The sequence below is a fragment of the Echinops telfairi genome, unplaced genomic scaffold, assembly GCF_000313985.2.
Source record: "Echinops telfairi isolate 266 unplaced genomic scaffold, ASM31398v2 ScPeMD7_70;HRSCAF=299, whole genome shotgun sequence".
Taxonomy (NCBI): domain Eukaryota; kingdom Metazoa; phylum Chordata; class Mammalia; order Afrosoricida; family Tenrecidae; genus Echinops; species Echinops telfairi.
In genome coordinates, this window is record NW_022103968.1 from 33,329,538 (window position 1) to 33,348,253 (window position 18,716).

At 47.7% G+C, this 18,716-nt stretch overlaps 1 protein-coding gene across 33 annotated transcripts in view; it reads left to right on the forward strand.

Annotated features, from left to right (window-relative positions):
- Positions 1-18,716, forward strand: part of SORBS1 (sorbin and SH3 domain containing 1) — a 184,524-nt gene that overhangs the window by 111,361 nt on the left and 54,447 nt on the right. For 16 of the 33 annotated variants that reach the window (XM_045291453.1, XM_045291455.1, XM_045291458.1 and 13 more), the window contains 4 exons: positions 47-110; positions 11,835-11,882; positions 11,998-12,127; positions 14,864-14,978. In XM_045291453.1, coding sequence (XP_045147388.1) covers positions 47-110; positions 11,835-11,882; positions 11,998-12,127; positions 14,864-14,978 — 357 coding nt within the window. Of the gene's footprint in view, positions 1-46; positions 111-1,924; positions 2,000-2,349; positions 2,413-11,834; positions 11,883-11,997; positions 12,128-14,863; positions 14,979-18,716 lie in introns of all 33 variants that reach the window. The other 17 variants (XM_045291448.1, XM_045291452.1, XM_045291454.1 and 14 more) reach the window with 2 other exon arrangements.

Below are 18,716 nucleotides of genomic sequence, written 5' to 3' on the forward strand. Positions count from 1 at the left end.
CCTCGACTACCATTTTATTTTACTTTTTGCTTTTCTTTTTATCCAGAACACCGAAAGATCGAAGGACTGGTACAAGACTATGTTTAAACAGATCCACAAGCTCAACAGAGGTACTGATTTCATTTGTAGATGTGGTGCTGTGTGCTGTGCTGTGCTATTGTATGTCGACTGTTGAATGTTGGGGTGAGGGCTTCAATGCCAGAAGATGGGTCCTATGGCTGGACTGAATTAGGCAATGGCTGGCCTGTACCCAAATCTCATGGCTGTGGTCTGCCTGAGCCCAGCCACATGCCCTTAGAGCGAAGGCACGAGGAGGCCCTGGTGCATCTGCCTCCGATGCTGTCGCATGCATCTGTTTGTGCTCCAGCCCGGGGACATGACGGGTGCAACACCCACTTGCTTTCAGCTTAAGGTGCACCTCCGTGTGTCAGCCCACGGCTGCCTTGCGGGCAGAGCAAGATGAGGTAGCACTGAACTGGTTGTCAGGAACACTGGATCCTCTCCTGGATTCAGTCCCCAAGCACTCCTGCGTCCTTGGTCCAATCGTGTGCCTCTTCTTGCTTGTCCCACCGCCCTTACTCGAAGGAGTGTTGCCGGGCCCAAGGAGGAGTAAATCATGCCCAGGGAGTGAACTGCTTTGACGTCCTGGACATGCCTTGTGAAAGAAGAATGTGTGGTGTTACCTGTAAGGCAGCCGGAGTGTGAAATCATGTCTTCCCCAGCCGAGAGCCAGCAGTTGGCTGGTAGCCCTGCAAAGTCGGTCAAGAGCTGACACATCAGAGCCTGCTCAAGCTGGAATGGATGAGCTTTCAGATTGGGGGGGCCCTCTGGGCTGCCAGCAGGTGCCCTAGCATGGTAGCTGAACCCCAGGCCAGTATGCAAGCGGTCTAGGTCCTCAGCTCCCGCTCCCAGCTCTCCTCACCCCTGTGCTGCCAATCATCCGATAGGCAGGAATGGAGCTGCCCAGTGGGAGGTAGGTATCACTCCTCCCATGGACAGAGCATCCAGGCCTTCCCCGTGACCAAATCCAGTCTGGCTGCCTGGCACAGGTGACGCAGGAGGGCTCAGCCCAGGCATCCTACTGAAGCTGCAACTATCTGATTCTCTGATGCAGAGCTCAAGATTAAACCTTACGGGCAGCCCCCTCGCATACTTCCAGTGTGGAAGGCCATTTGAGAGGCCAAAGTCAACATCGTGTAGTCGGGAGATGAGCCCAGCCCTGGTGGTGATGCGAAAGACTGTGTCTCCTTGATCGGATGGGGTCACTTCCAGTGGTCCTGCCCTCAAGCCGCCGTCCTTTCCTGGCGCAGTCTGTGCCTCTTTCTCCTGGAGACCCAATTCTGGCTGCTCAAAGGCCGAGACTCCGGTGCCCATCTGCAGAATCCCTTGTTCTGCTGATGCGGGTCCTCTCATAGGTCATAGTTGCTAACGCCACTGCAGTTTCAGGTTCTAAGCAGCACTGCCTGCCCTACACATAGGCAGTGTTATTTGAAAGAATAATAGCAATTACCCACTTGCTTGCCCTGGCTCTAATATCCACAACACAAGCTTTGATTTTTAAAAATAAAATCATGTCCACGGTGGCGTTTTCATCACACACTATTTACTAGCATACTGATCTATTTCTTACCTTCAAGAAGTAGCAACTTGAAACGCTGGGCGCAGTGCTGCTTGCCTCTAGAGCCGGTAGACACACGTAATCCTTTATCCAAGAAGGAAGCGGATAATGTCTTTTTAGATGTGTCTCAGGCAAAAGGACTGGATTTTTGTTAGCAGTTTGATTTTTTTTTCCCCTCACGTCATTAGGGAAGCTCAGTATGTTAGAGAATTCCAGGACCTTGAACTGTATGTGGATTCCTCTTCGCTCATTCTCTCCATTTGTATCTTCCTCTGTTCTCTCTCCCAAACCTGCTCCTCTGCCCAGACATTCCTGAAGAAAACCCTTATTTCCCTACGTACAAATTCCCCGAACTTCCTGAAATCCGGCAAAATTCTCAAGGTACCATAAACTTAGACGGTCTATCTGTTGTCCTAGCCTTAAATTACTTCCTATAGTTCTGCTATAGGAATACGATTTGGCTTTTAGATTTTATTTTTGTAGTCTTTTTTTAAAAATTAAATTTTTCTTTTTGGTTAGTAAAAAGTTTTATTCCACTTATTTGCATGACGTGCTTCTATTAACTAACTAAATCCTTTCTAATGTATTAATCTGTTTTAAAGTGTGATGCCCGGGTGCTTTAATAACACTAAAGTAGGTCATCAGTCATTCAAAAGAGTTGATTTGGTATGTGTCAGTTCCTCCACTTCAAGGTGGATAGTTTCAAAACCCACTGCTTTTCTCTGCTACAGAGGACAGCCCTTACACTCCAACCTACCAGTTTCCTGAATCTACTCCTAGCCCCATATCTGAAGGTAACTAAAGGAAAATTGTGTGCCTCCCGCTGTGCTGGTAGTGTTGCTTTCTTTTTTCACCTGGGGGTTTTATCCTGGCTGCTAAGAGCTGCTCCCCAATCATTTGCTTCCCTCTACCCTTGTGTTCTGTGGTAGTGTCTCATTCCTCGCTGACTGCTGCACCAAAACCTATCCAGATGGTGTTTTTCTCCTGTTCCCTTAAGGTGTACGTGATTAATGGGGTACCCAGTGTGACTTCATTATACTGCTTTCAACGTTATGGGGCTCTGGGGGAAACTGTCCCTACCCAATTTTGGGAGATCACATTTGTCCATGGCTGGGCAGTTGTTCAGGGAAACGAGTCATTATGGCGTTTGAGCAGGAGAAGATGTACTTGCTCACAGAAATCGCTGGGATCCTGTGTGTACCACCGAGTCTCTTGGCATGGGCCTTCAGCGTTGATCTCCTTGGTAGGGATTTCTTCAAGTGGTATCTGAGTATACAATCAGTAATGGTAAGAAGTTATGTCTCTAAAGAAAAAAATTGAGGATTTTGGTGAAACTGGAAAACATTTCATGAGAGAGCCGAGTAAGAATTTTAACTTGCTGGGAGGAAGGCAGCCACATTTAGATCGAAGACATCTTTTTACGGGGCAAAAAAAAGGCCGAACTTTAAAATAATTATTCTCACCCCATGTCAAAGAAGGTTCTGATAGATGAGGGAAGGGCAATATTTTGAGGATTGCCCAGTCTTAGAGGATGCCCTGAACTCCCGCCATTTTGTTCCCTCCCTGGGGATCTTGAACACTGGTTGTGTACCATGAGCTGTCTGTGCCACCAAGCATGTTACCAGGAAGGAGGCATGACCCTTGTCCCCAAGGAGCTCCCATCTAGACAAGGTAACCACCATGGCAGATGATGTCCAGTGGTAGCACTTGCAGGAGCATGTGCCAAAAGGCCACGGAAACCTTGCTGGTACTAGTAGGTGCTCAGAATATCGGTGCATGAAGGGTTGTAACCACAGAGCCAGAGTTCTCGCCTTGGTCTGTCCCTCTTTTGGCCCTCTCTCTAATGAGCAGCTCAAACCCCTACACAGCCTTCCTCACCAGCCACCACACCTGGCAGCCCTGCTACCAGTAACATCTGCTCACTGGGCCCCATCAAGTCAGGTACAGGTTATGTGGCTTAGAGAAAACAAGTGGCAGGGGAAACAAAATACCCTTTTCTGTATTGTTTAGGAGCCAGGCTGACCATTAAAATGTTTAGACTGAAGAGAAGAAGAAATAGTCTTTGTTAAGTGGTAAAAGAAGGAAAATTAGGTTGGGCATAAAAAAGTGCATGATAACAAAGGTGAGTAGACTTAAACACCCAATTCTAAGACAGCTTCTTTGCTGGAGAGCTCTCAGAAGATTCCTTTTCTCCCCAAGCCCTGCCTGGTTGACAGGCAGACACATACCATTGGTTTCTTTTAACAAGGCGAAGACATTTTACAAATGTGACATTCGAGTTTGAGCTGATTTGTTTTCTTTATTTGTTAAGTTTTGAGAATTCTCTGGATTTGTGGCCGTATCTCGGATTCGGGGTTTTGATGTTGGTGAGCTCTCACAGGCCCTTGTGGGCTCTGTCCTGGGGGCTGCTCCAGCCCCACTGCCAGGGTCCTGGGCACTGGGGACATCTTTCTCAGCACGAGAAAGCTTTCTGGCTTTCAAAGAAGGGCATTCAAGATAGATTAGCAGGCTCCCCACGGTTGTTAATGAGCTTTGGATAAACAGACTGCTTTTCTGAGAGTGAGTCATGATTTCAGAGTCATCCCTGGGGAAGAGAAGATGATCGCTGGTGGTGTTTAATTCAGAACTGAAACTGGAATGACTTAGGACGAACATATCAGAAGTATAGCCTAAGAACTGCTGCCTCTGGTACAGGAAAGGCACCTCTAAGTATCTCAACTGGTTCTCCTAACTAGTGACATGTTGCTAGTCTGTTAAAGTTCATACTAGGTGAACAACCTTCCCTCTACCTCCCAGCAGCATTGCAAAATAAACTTCTGGCCAGACGTATAGAAGATACATAGGAATGATCATGTTTGGCTCAATGGTGCTTTGAAATGCGGGTGTGTATATGTGCATGTGTGTTTTTTTTAAAAAAGAACACTCTAGATGCCAGCACAGTGCAGTCACTTCTAATCACTTCACAGCCTTTTGAGATTGTTCTATGAGACAGGAGAGAGGTGATATAATTATACTTCGTTTCCTGAGACACTTGGAAGGAATTGAGGCCAGGGCATTGGGGGAGAGTAGAACGTGTTTGAATGGCTCTGTTGGGTACCCGTGGACTGCTAACCACGGGCTGTGTTTCAAACCCATCAGCCGCTCTGCGGAAGAAGCTGCATCATTCCGCTTTCATCAAGAATCACAGCCTTAGAAACCACATTGAGCATCTCCACTCTGTCCTTTAAGGTAGCTATAAATTGGAATGGACTTGAATCGAAATCGGCAGTGGGGTTTGTTCATTTGTTTTGTTTTGCTCTGTTTTAGGCCAGTGATATTTATACTTCTTTGTCTTTTTTTTTTAAATCATTTTATTGGGAGCTCTTACAACTCTTGTTACAAACCATACATCAATTGTATCCAACCTATTTATATATATATTCCATCGTTCTTTTCTAGACATTTACTTTCCATCGAGCCCTTGGGATCGGCTCCTCTTTTTTCCCCTCCCTGCCCGCCCCCAAACCCTCGTAGCCCCTTGATCGATTGTAGATTGTTCATTATTTCAAATCTCACACCAACCGCTGTCTCCCTTCCCCTCTGGTTTCTGGTGTTCTTCCCCCTGGCTGGGGGTGTGTGGTTATGTGCCATTCATTGCGATTGGTGCCTCTCTCTCCCCACCTCTCCCTCCCTTCCCTCTGCCCTTTTGGTGTCTCTGTTCCCACTCCTGTTCCTGGGTTCCATGTGTTGTGAGTTTTATCTCTTGCCTTTACCTATGTACATGCTCCAGTCTAGTCTAGATTGGGAGGTGGCACTGGGGTTATGATAGCGGGGCGGGGGAAGGCTGAGGAGCCTCTAGGGATCAGAGGTATATTGCATGACCCATTACTTCTTTGTCTTTTAACCTGCACTTGACCTTCTCCTTCCCATCCTTTCTTCCCTTCTGCCCCAAACCCTGAGTTTCCTTTCATCCCATTTGTTAGAGGCAAAAGTCCTTTCCTTGTATCTGAGGTGCTCCAGAAAGCTGGTGGCGATGAGAAGAGATGTTATCAATGAGGACCAGCAGAAAGTTCCCCCTTGTTGCTGGCCACACCTCTTTCCCCACTTTCAGGCTGCTGGTAGCCACTGCCACCTCCTGGTGACATGTGATGTGTCCATCTCTAAGCTACCCAGCAGCAACAAAGTCTGTTGATGATCTGCCTCCTGTGCTCTTCCCGCTTTGCTAGACAAGGCTTTCAGGAGGCTGTGTCTGCACCACCACCACCCACCCCCAGGCACATCCGTATTTGAATTAAAATAGCTATCAGCCTCCCCGGCTTTCTAAGAATAGGCTTCTTTTTGCTTTGATTTTTTAAGCACATGTTCTAAGTGAAGATGTTTGGCCAGCATCTGTGCCTCCTGCCCCAAACTCCAGCGAGTTAGTGCTGCTGGGAAGAGGGAGGGGCTGAGCCGCGGGGAGCTGCCACCTTTGCTCTCCAGAGGAAGGCTGCCCTGAAGGTCTCCACCCGCCTCGCCAGCGGAAAAGCCTCCCACTGGCCTGGGAGTCAGTGGAGCGGTGGCAGCGATTCCCTTTCCACTCAAGAGTCCAGGAATCGAATAGGAAATAAAGACGGTGAGTCTGTCTTCCCCATCCTTTTAATCCTTTAACTTCTTCTTGCCTCCACTTCACTCTCTTCAATGCCTTGAGGGTTTTATTTATTTATCTTTTTCCTTTTCCTTATTTGTCTGCTTCACCAAACGCCATACCCAATCTTGAACTTTTTTTTCCCCCTACCCTTTAAAACTTGTTTGCCTTTAACCCCAGAGCATACCGGGCAGGCCTTAGGAATCATCTCCCCAGCTCCCGGATCTTCCCGATCATCCCCTGACTTCCTTTGGCTCATTTGTCCTCTTCCATCCTACCCAGACTTTGTATCCGATCCTACCCGGCTTTTTCTTTGAAGAAAACCTTATTTGTGGTGTGTCTGTCTGTCTGTGTCTCCCTTTAGATCTCCGTGCTACCTCTCCTTAGCCGTGTGTGGGAAAGCAGGAGAGGGAATGAATTCGGACAGTGGGAAAGGGGGCTGGTAAAAATGAGTCAAGCATGAGTTGACGTTGAAAGGCAATGCACGAATTGAAATTGATGTGATAGTCGGCAAGCGCTTATGCAAACTCTGCTCTTTCCTCACTGTCCCGTTTTTGATCAGCCACCAACCCTTTTTGAGATCGACCGTTCTCAACTAGCACTTTGTCCAGGTGCCCCTCAGGGGGCTGTCAGTTCACAAATGCAAGCAAGCAAATAAAAGCCACCAATAAGAGTCCTCTAGAAGCTCATGTCAAGACTGGCTGAAAAGTCAAGTAGGTTGCTTCGTGGCAGTTTTAGGGGAGTCGCTGTCCCCAAATCGAGCTTCTGAGGACAGATTGCCAAAGCCCCACTGGAAACCCTGGGTATGTAATCCTTTGTACATCAGGGCCCAGTGTGTGCCTTCGGGACCCAGCTGGCAGTTGTTCACCCTGCGTAAACCCTGCTTAGAGCTGGAGCCTTCTGGAAGTCATTGGCACAGGAAGGCGAGCACTTACTGCCAAGGCTTGACTTCCTCTGCTGAGTGCTCTGGGGGCACCACGAGCCTGTGGCTCCACTACGCACTCGGATCATAGGACCCTAGTTCAGCCACGCCTGCCATGACACTGCTTCAAAGAACCCATGGAGAAAGAGACAGGAGCTCTGGCATCTTGGGAAATGATGCCTTTAATATTGTAACTGATTTAAAAAACAAGGAAAGCATTAGCCCTACACTTGATTGGCCAGCGCTAGTGAAAGGAAAGCAGACTAGTTTACCCATTCGTTGGCCTTTCTGACTTTACACTGCCTCTCCCAGGGTGGCAATTAGCCTAGTCGGAGAAGGAGCAAAGGACCCTGTAGCAAGAGTGCCTGAGACTCACTCATGGTCCCTGGAGACGGGCGAGAGGGAAGCTAAAGGGCGGAGGGGTGGGTAGCTCAGAGAACACTTGCTCAAGCGTCACCAGGGAGGCGCAGTGCAGAAAAATAGAGCAAAGGCTTCGGGGGCTGGAAATCAGCCTGGCCAACACAACTGTGCAGGGTTTAAGTTTCAGGACAGCACCCTCCCCTGCCTCTTCCAGAAGGAAACCTGTAATGGAATAGCCACCGTGTGTCGCCTTTCCCAAGACTGGGCAGAAGAGGCCACGAGGAAAGGCTAAAGTGTCCATCCCCTTGGCAGGGCTTAGAGGCAGCGTAGGGGCCGGGGAATCAGAAGCACTCCACTTTGTCTCTGCCTCATTGGCTGGGGACCTTGGTATTTCAGAGCGCAGTAGCGGGGGGCTTGGTGCCCAGCTGGGAGTTGCTCACCTAGCTTCACCTAGCTGTAGCTGAAGACCAATTCAAACTCTTAACCTCGCAGAGTCTTCGTTTCCTCGTGTGTAAAATGAGACACTGTTATGACTTAGCGCAGAGGGCCTTTAAGAATTAAGTCCGATGGCATTCCTAAATTACCACGACGATTAGGCATCTAGTGATACCTCTGATGGTCACGTGTATGTATCAGCTGAGATCGCACTTCCCTTCGTTAGATTTGTAAGCCAATCAAGAGTCAAAAGCATAAATTAGACATCCAAAATGTACCCTGATTGCTGTGCTTTTCGGGTGAATTTGTACAGCTTCCTTTTGCCCTCTTCAAATCGGATGAACTGAAATCCAATAACCAGACTCAGATCCTGTGGCCACTGGGTGAGAGACAGAAGGGTTTGCAAGTCACCCTCCCCCTGGGGGTTAGCCTTCTTGTTCCTTTTTCCACCAACAGCAAATAAGAAACCCACTTGAGGAATGTCCACTTGCTCAGCCTTCCTCCCCATCTTCCCTAAGTTATCGATTACTTCCCAAAGTGCATAGATTATCTTATTCCCTAAGTAGTGCTATTTTTTTTCTGCTCTATAAAAATGATTCCTCATTTTCTTCTAACATACTTTCTTGAATTTTGCATTAGAAAGCTCTAGGGAGAAGATTTTTTTTTAAGAGCTCAGGGTTTGAAAGAAAAATCTTCGACTATTTAAGTGCATAATTCCCAAGAAAGCTTTTACTTTTGACCTCTAGAAATGAGTAACTGTTATACAACAAACCTACAAAAGCCGGGACCTGTGTAAGGAAAACGAAAATATTTTCCACTAAAAGAGAATGTTGAAACACATGGTAAGGCTGCATCTGCCAGGGGTAGAAAAGTAATGAGGCATATATATTTATAGGTTTAAGGTAGCAAATGGACATTGGGCCTCCACTCAAGTACTCCCTCAATGCAAGAATACTTTGTTTTATTAAACCGGCATTCCATGATGCTCACCTTCCCAATATGTTCGCTAAAGACAAATGGGTGCATAAGCAAATGTGGTGAAGAAAGCTGATGGTGCGCAGCTATCAAAAAATATAGTATCTGGGGTCTTAAAGGCTTGAAGGTAAACAAGTGGCCATCTAGCTCAGAAGCAACAAAGCCCACATGGAAGAAGCACACCAGCCTGTGTGATCACGAGGTATTGAGGAGATGAGGTATCAGGCAGCAAAAAACAAAAAATCATGTCATTGTGAATGAGGGGGAGTGTGGAGTGGGGACCCAAAGCCCATCTGTAGGCAACTGGACATCCCCTTATGGAAGGGTTGCGGGTAGGAGATGAGGCAGTCAGGGTGCAGTGTAGCAACTATGAAACATACAACTTTCTCCTGGTTTCTAAATGCTTCCTCCCCACCCACTATCATGATCCCAGTTCTGCCTTACAAATCTGGCTGGCCCAGAGGATGTACACTGGTACATCTAGGAATTGGAAACACAGGGAATCTGGGATGGATGATCCCTTCAGGACCAGTGCTGAAAGTAGTGATACCAGGAAGAGGGGGGAGGGATGGAAAGGGGGAACGGATTATAAGGATCTACATATAACCTCCTCCCTTCGGGGCAGACAATAGAAAAGTGGGTGAAGGGAGATGTCTGAAAGTGTAAGATATGAAAATAATAATTTATAAATTATCAAGGGTTCATGAGGGAGGGGGGAGCGGGAGGGAGGGGAGGAAATGAGCTGATGCCAGGGGCTTATGTGGAGAGCATATGTTTTGAGAATGATGAGGGTAACGAATGTGCAAATGTGCTTTATACAATTGATGTTTGTATGAATTGTGATAAGAGTTGTATGAGCCCCCAATAAAATGATTAAAAAGAAAAGTAATGAGGCCCAGGCAGTCCTGTTTGAATCCCGGCTCTCTCCAGCACCTCCCCCCCCAACACACACACACACACACACACACACACACACACCATTTACTGATGCATGGACTGTAAGTTCTTCATGATCCAGGGGGTACAGGTTTTTGAACTAAAATGCTAGACTGGTACTTAAGCAGTTCATACTCTGGCTTCTAACTTACCATATATAGTGGAGTATAAGCCGAGTTTTCCAGCACATTTTTAATGCTGTTTTCATAGTAAAATTAGGTGCCTCAGCAGATAGTCGGGTTAGCTTATACTCCAGAATATACGGTAGTTGATTTTCCTTTGGGGTAGACTCCATTATTTGGGGTGGGGGGAATCAAATATTTGTACCCAACCAATTTTTCCTTCCCTTTCACAGCATGGCATTTTATTGGTATAATAATCAGCAGTTCTATAGAGAAGACTGGCCATGCAAAATTATGTAGCACACGTTCTCAAAATACTTATTCTGGATCCTGAGTTCCCTAATTCCTTCCCCTCTCCCATTTTTAGAGATTGCACACTCAATGTATAATAGAAAACTGGACACTACTGGTAGAGCCTTGATCCCTTTTCAACCATGATGTTGACTAATTATCCTTAAAATGAGGAGAAAGGCAGGGTGGTGGCCCGTGGGTACTGATACGATTTTCACTGGCCTGGAGGAAACTGTACAAATAAAAACGGAGCGTGGAGGTGCAGGGGAAGCAGGGACAATCTTTAGGGAGGCTGTCTTTGAACGGTCCTTGAAATATTGCAAGTGTTAGCTTTGTTTGCCTCTCACAAACTATTCTGGCCTTTTGGGGCTTCGAAAAATTATTTGCATAGAGAAAAGGACATAGTCATTAACTTATTGCAATAGAGTTTTTGACCTGCCTTTTTGTAGGTTGCTTCATGTCCTTTGTTGAAGCTGTTAATGGATTTTAAAAGAGTTAGACCTTCATTCCATATGCATGGATTCTCCATTCCCGGTTAGCGAGGTCGTAAGAAATGGAAAAGGCTGAAGGTGTCAGATGAACTCTGGTTGGAATAATGTGGAGATGTGCTTTCGTGACTAAATCTCCTGCATTCTCAGGACAGTCCCATGGTAAAAATCTGTCCCCATCAGTGCTGCTGTGGCCCAGTGTTGGAGACAACAGGGGCCCTGCGTTGGAGGTTCAGATCTTGTTAGACTCCGAAGGCCTGAGAGCTGCAGTGTCAGGTGGTTTAGAGGTGGCTGTCACCATCCCAGAGAGCCATTGTCCACTACAGAAACTCCTGTGAGCTTGATTTCCTCCAGGGTTACCGTTTAGGCACTTCGCTAAGCAATGCCTTTGCAGAGCAAACCGGTTAACCACAGTGGCCACAGGTGTGCTGCACTTCAAGGAAAGAAAGCCTCTCGGCGAAGCAAGCCCGGTTGGAATTGAAACAAGCAACGCTTTGTTGTCCAGAGGAAAGAGGGAGGTGGGGCAACACAACGGTAGTGGTTTTCTGAGCTACGGGACTCTCTCTGTTGAAAGGTGACGTATGTGGGGCCTTAACATACAAACTACGGTAGGTCCAAGCAGAGATGGAGCACTAGGAAGTACACTCTTTGGGCCTCAAGTAGCCATCTCCTAGACCCTTGGGAAAGGCTCTGTAGCACTCAGCAAGCTGCACAAAGCTCCCCAGCCTGGCCCTTCCAAGAAGGTCCAGCTTAGCCTCATTCTGATCCAGCCAGGCTAAGGGCCCTGTGTTCCATCTTTGGTTGTGAGGATGCTCTTGAGGGGGGCCGCCCGCTGACTGTTTGTCACTAGGCAGGCACTCCCAGTGTTGGGCACCAGCCGTGTTGAAGGTGCGCGAAACCTCGGGTCCAGTTTGGTTGGGTGACGCCACCCAACCCTGCCCCTCTGATGTTCGCCGTGGTGTAGCCTCCAGCGCTGGCCCATTGCGGCCGGACACCAGTGTGGGACCACAGAGGTGGGGAGCAAGGAACTCCGTTCTCTTACCATAGAGCTGCTTCTCCTGACCACATTTTGTTTGTTCTCCAGATGATGATTCAGATCTGTATTCTCCTCGATATTCCTTTTCTGAAGACAGTAAGTGATTGGAAAGTTCTGCTTCTGGGGGTGGAGGGAAGATGTCTGCCTGTTTCCTATTTTCCTGGGGAGCTGCCCTTTTTAAAAGTCTTTTGTTTGCATGTTCCTCCTCCAGCAAAGTCTCCCCTTTCAGTGCCTCGCTCAAAAAGTGAGATGAGCTACATCGATGGTGAGAAGGTAGTTAAGAGGTCCGCCACGCTACCGCTCCCAGCTCGCTCTTCCTCCCTCAAGTCGAGCCCAGAAAGGTAGGTACCCTCACTGCTGGTTCATTGTTCACAGCCAGGACCTTGTCAGCGTCAACTGAGACCTAAAAAAAAACAAAACAACCAAACAAACAAAAGAAAAGCACAGCTTCCAGCTCCTAGTGGCTCTCTATGGGGTTTCAGAGACTGCAAATCTTTACCAGAGCAGACAGCCTCATCTGTCTCTCAAGGAACCGCTGGTGGATTTGAACTGCCAATCTAGTAGTTAACAGCCCAACATATGTAGCTCACAGCACCACTAGGGCTCCTTTACTGGGACCAGGAACCTTCTTCCTGAGGAAAATGGAAGCAGAACTTTATCTTTTTGTCTCATGCAATCACAGTCGGCTTCTGTGGGTTTTGTTTTAGGCTCTTGAACACCATCTGCCAGGGAAGTGTGATCTCTCTAAGCTGAGCCAGGCAGCATCCGAGGTAGAAGTCAGGTAGACCTTGGTCCGTACTTTCAGACCTATTAGCAATGACTTATCCTTTGGGCATCTCATCTTCATCTTAAAAATGGGGGTAAAATCAGCACCCTTCCCACTTAAATGTTGCATGGGGAAAATGGGATCATATACATCCATGTGTGCTTAATGAACGTTGACAGTAACGATTGCTTTTTCACAAGAAGAGTCTTAGCCATAAGATTTGCTGTGTGTGTCCGTGTGTCTCGGCAGATTTATCCTGTGCATTTCAGTATTGTCACGCCCTGTGTGCATACTGATAAATCCTAGGGCAGAAAATATCATTTGTAAACGAAGCTTCACTTTCCAGTATCTACTTGCTTACGCAACACATATTCTTGAGAGTGGTTCTCTCAGCGGCATTCCTTTTTTCTTAATGCCTGCACTGAACAACCCATTTCCTCATGGGGACTTCCATGCTGAAAATGGCCTGTGGTGTCACCTTCCTCTGTCGTCTGGACTGATGTTCCGTGTGCCTTAACCATCTTCCACCACGTCTGCACACAAAGACATACCAGCCCATTTATTTTTACCCCCTCGGACACGCTCAGTTTCACACCTCCGTATCCTTTATGTCATCCTCGTAAAGTGAGTGGCTCTTTTAAAAGCCTGACCCATGCCCAGTGGCGTCAGCCTGAGGAGCTGGTTAATTTGAAGTAAAGTCTGAGACCATTCATAAATCCTTTATAGGCTCCTTCATCAAGCACCTATGGGTGCTGCCTCGGTGCAGGCTGAGTCAGGTGTTATGGAAGAATCGATAGACAGCTAAGTCTTCACCCTTACCTTCAGGAATTGTATAACCATATCATTGTGGATGTTTTGATCTAAGATTCTATAGAAGAACACTAATCCTAAGGGGGAGAAAATGCAGAACAATTTCAGAGTCCCAGACCTGAATTTCTGGAGCCTTAAACCAAAAATATCCCCTGAAGTCATTTGTAAACCAAACAATAGTGAACTTCAAGCAGTAAAGCATATCTGCCTTAGGTCTTCCGCTCTCACTCTATAAAAGCATTATCTATCTAGCTGTATAAAGCACTATCTCTATGAGGTCAAACTGACAACAGCAAAGGGGAAAGGTTGGAGCAGAAACATCAGGGGCAGAGGGCATATGCTAATGGTGAAGGAACAGTTTGGGGCAAGGGGTCGAGACTGGTGGCAAGACATGAATCTAATCAATGGCACTGGATGATACATGCAGAAATGGGCGGAGTTGGTCTGTTTTGCTGTTGACATGTTCCCAACAATATATATATGTATATACATACACACATACATACAGGTCATAGCATTACAGGAAAAGCTACATGTCGTCACAGTACCAAGCGTACATGGATATAAAATCTGCCTGCCGCCTTCAAAGGCTTCAGGCTATCCTCTAACACCCGTCCCTCCTGGAGCCCATGTTAAGGATCTCTGCCCAAGACTGAGCTGGCTAGGCTTGGGGGTGGGGGTGGAACAGGCCAGGATGGACTCAAGAGAGCAGCCGACCTTTCCTGAGTGATTGCCACGGAGCGGTCACTGGGCCCAGCTACGGATGCACCACCTCGTGTCATCCTCACCACCGCTGGCACTGAGCCCATGTCACAGTGTTCTGAGTTCTGTCCCATTGTGGCCCCATACATGCCAGAGCAGAACTGCACTCTGTAAGCTTTCATGACTATACTTTGCACACGTAGACCGCCGGGACTTTATTCTGAGACGTCACTGGGTGGACTCGAAACCTCCCGACGTTTCAGCAAGCCAGCCAAGCATGCTGCCTGGTGGTAGCTCGGACTCTCCTGGTCCTCACGATCACCTCCATGTTTCCGATGAGGAAAAACTGAGACGCCGAGGGTAAAGTGCTTGGCCAAGATCACTCGGCTAGCCAGTGGCGTAGCGGGGATGGGAACCACACCCGACTGACTCCAGCACCTGTGTTTGGTCCCCCGCTCGCTGCACTAGAGCGAGCGGGAAGCACAGTCATGCTTGCAGGGTGATCCACTCACGAGAACAGAGCAAGGTGAAAGATTTTTCCAGGTCGAGTTTGGCTGGTGTCGAGCCCAGGACGCCTCAAGCCCTCTGGTGAACTGAACACCAAGACTGAGCTCGTTGCTCCAATTCCAGTTGCTTAGCTGTTAGCACAACTGGATTTGCTCCCCCTCAACTCTGATGTTCTGCTTTATAAATAAAGATTCCTTTGATTCGACGGCAGTCAACCGAAGGCAGACTGTGTCCAACGAAAGCGGATATCGGTTTTCCCGAGAGCAGCTCTAACAGGACTTTCTTTCTGCAGAAACGACTGGGAGCCTCCAGATAAGAAAGTGGACACGAGAAAATACCGTGCTGAGCCCAGAAGCATTTACGAATATCAGCCGGGCAAGTCCTCCGCTCTCACCAACGAAAAGATGGTAACGTGCATTCTAAAGCCCTTTGTCTCACACTTCCCGGGCAAGGGCTCTAATCCGGATGCATTGTGCAGTTGGATTACGTTCCTCCCCCAGCCTCCCCCTACACCCCCCCCCCCATAGGCTTGCTTTGTTTAGAAGACAATGAGAAAGTGAAGTCTTTTTACCCTTTTCATTTTTGCAGGTGTTCATAAAAACAAGCCCCGAAAGACTGCTTCTTAACTGTGACTCTGTGGCTCTTTTTGTGTGTGGTTTTCACTAACGTTCATCTTGATACTCCTGCCGAGATTGATTTTACTGGTGTCTTGTTTTCAACGTCTAACAGTGTATAAAGTTATCAGTCTGGTTATTAACTGGAGGGCCGTCAGCCGTTGATTCTCCAAATGATTCTCATTTGAATGTAAATCCATTTTGCAGCAGCTTCTAGCACATCATTAGCTGAATAATTAATGTAATGTTACGACTTGGGCTGTGGTGGGAGCCCAGGCGGTTAGAAGAGGTCTTGGAGACGTCCCTGCTCCAGCACAGGCAGTGGAACCCTGATTTCCAGTTCTGCCTGGCTCATCACGTCTCCGGCAGTTGCAGTGGGGGAATGCTGGTTTGGGTACAGGAGACCACCCGGGAAAGACAGGCTGTTCTGTGCCACAGGAAACAATGTTGACAGACCCATTCATTTCATAGCTGCTAATCATGTTTCCTTTCGTGGACCCATCATTAGAAAAAGCTGGTTCATAATCCGACTGTGGTTAAAAGGCTTCTCTTCAGCTCCAACAACATTGCAGCGCTCTGGCCCATGACAGCAGGATTGAATTATCTTGCTGGGGCTTGGTTCTTATTAAAATGGTGCTGTTGCTGTGCTTCTTACCCCAAAAGCAGGTCCCGGAATGCAGATTCCAGTGGGTTTCCCTCGGCCCTACATGCTTTTAAGGAATAATTGATGTGAAGACTTTTCCTAAAAATAAAAAGGTGACATCTTTACAAGCACAAAGGGATAAGTCGTTGTAATTACCAAAAAGGAGGCCAACGGTTCACAGAAAGGCTCTTACTGTGTGCGCCACAGTTATTTTAAGCAAGGACATTCAGAGAGGCAGAGAATTTTCCCTCTGTAACCCGCGCCCGTTAGAGGCTCATCATTCTCCATTATAAAGTCCCTGGTACATCATCGATGTGGCAAGGGCACCTCCACACAGGGGTTCCTAGGAAACCGTGCGGGTGGGGCTCCGCTCGTGGCATTAATAATAAGTCTGGCACCTTCCAAAACATACCAAGAGGGCTTCAAACCCTTCCTGGGAAAGTGGAAGTAAAAGACAGAGGAATTTTCCCATGAACCTTTCGAAGTCCCCTCCTATCAGGGATTCTCTGTAGGCCTTTGGTTGTTTTTGTTTTAATAGCATTACCATCCATCAGTTCTCATTTCTCTGATTGACGACTTGCCCCTTAGGTTTTTTCTTCATTTCCTTTCCTTGTTTGATTCTTAGCCACGTCACCACGACTCAGAAAACCCTGTTTTGTTTTCTTTTCTCTTTGACACCGCTCACAAGTATCTTCCATACTTCTCCAGTTTGGAAGATCATTTGTATTGGGTTGTTTTTTTTTTAATCAATCCTGAAAATAAGTGTGTGATTCCCCCATGGGGGGGTGTGTCCTTTTAGAGGGTGGTGGTGACCAGCTGAAGGGATTGCACAGCATCGTGTAGATGTTCCTACCCAAGAGCCTCTTCTGCGTGGTGCCCAGGCCCTCACTGGACCCAAGAATGGGACATAAACCCTGAAGCATTGTGCCCAGGAGGGAACGGGACCTCCCAGTGTCTTTCTCCCAGTTGGGCACTGCCCTTCCAAAGAGTGTTTGTTTGTGTTTTCATATGAGAGGCATTTCAGGCAAATCTAGATCTCTTGGGATTGTGCCTCTCACAGACGCAGTAGTTGGATTAGTCTTTGAGTTTGGGGTCCCTCTAAACCTTGTTGGCTCCCAGAACACAAGCTGGACTAGGAGTTCCTGGAGCGTGCGAGACTCACCGTTGGGTAGCCAGTGACGGGCTGGCAGAAGCTGAATCTCCCCCCCTCCTCGTTGTTTACCGTGGATAAGTATGCCAACTAGTGGCAGAGACAGAACCTAAGTTTTCCCTCAGAGATGTACACCTCATTTTCTATGTTCAATGGGAGGTACTTGGGATTGGTTAAACCTGGCCATTTCAATCGCGCATCTCAGAGGCATCCCTGGGCGTTAATCGGAGGAGGTGGTGGAGGGGAGACTCTAGAGCTCTCTCAGAGCTCATCTTGTCCTGAGAATACACACCCGACCCCACCCTGCAGTCAGTGAAACCCCTTCAGGACCACCCCCAGAAAAACTTTGCAACTGGAGTCTGCTTTCTTCTGGCCTTCAGAGTTTAGCTCTTAACTGGTCAGCCCCTGCATTGTCAGAAATGGCCATTTTTGTACTGTTTCTTTATACTTTCCTCCCGGGTCTCTAGTGGAACTAACATCCAATTAAGCAGATGTACAGGGGATAACTTTTACTAACCAAGCCCTGGGTGAGACGGTGGTGCCTGTGCCCCCATAGTAGGAAGGACAGACGTTAAAAACAATAAGGATGGACACAGTGACCTGTTCTGGAACTGTGAATCTCGGGGCTTGGTGTCTTCTAAGATCACAGAGGTCACTTTCAAATTCCTTCCTTGACTTCTGCAGTTTACTTACCCTTCTTTAACCGAGCGTCACAAACTTAGTGAGTCTGCCCCCTTCTTGTGGCAATAGCGGGAAGAACATCAGACCAGGAGTCGGAAAGACTGAATTCGGGGTTCAAGTTGTGACTCCACTTTCTGTCGTGAGGCAAGTCGCACTGCCTTGCTGAGCCCCCTGTAAAGTGGCCTGCAAACCTTGCGGAAGCATGAAGTAAGAGGACCCCGTGTGGCCATGCGGATCAAACAACTGTGAACGCTGTAAAGTGGCCTAGTGACCAATACCCCGTCATATCACTCATTTAATTGAAAGGTTAAGGCTGTTCTCTGGGTCCCATTCCCAGTAGCAAAACTGTCCTGGAGGGAAAATGGGGCATTTTCCTGAGAAGTCACCTGACTTTTCCGAGGGCCTTCTTGCCTTGGGATGAGAGTAGCGTGCAAAGCCGAAGAACTCTGCCCAGCCTTGCAGGGACTGTCTGCTCTGGAGAACCTTTTCTGCTTGCGATGCGCTGGGGCTCCAGCTGGGTCCTAAATGCAGAGGTTAGTGCGGGGCTGTGGTACCTTTTTACCGTAATCTCTGAGGAGCTGGCTGCGGACCCAAGTTGATTGATATATGAGGGGCACGCCAAAAAGTTCATGGGTGGATGGCATTAAAAAAATAATGGAAATTTCCACACACTTTCTGAAGTCCCCTCATACCACTTCACAAGCACCAAAGATGTGGACACAGGACACAGGACCCTTCCTCCGGGCAGTCCTCGTCCTTGTCCCCAGGAAGTGAAGTTTCTCATATGAGGTTTTCTATCTCAAGAAACATTTTGATTTTTTCCTGAATATCAAGAGCCCCCAATGTTTATGGGAAACTCCATCATCTTTTCATTCCATTTCCCACACACTTTTTGAAGCCTCTTCGGATGATTGTCCTCACACGACTGTCGGAAATCCACCAGGTTTTGTTTTGGTGGGGTTTTTGTTGACGATCATTTCCCCCCTGAAATTGACGTGTGTATATTACGTACATGAATTTATGCCACTAGCCTCCACCCCCTCTTGTCTCAGGTGAA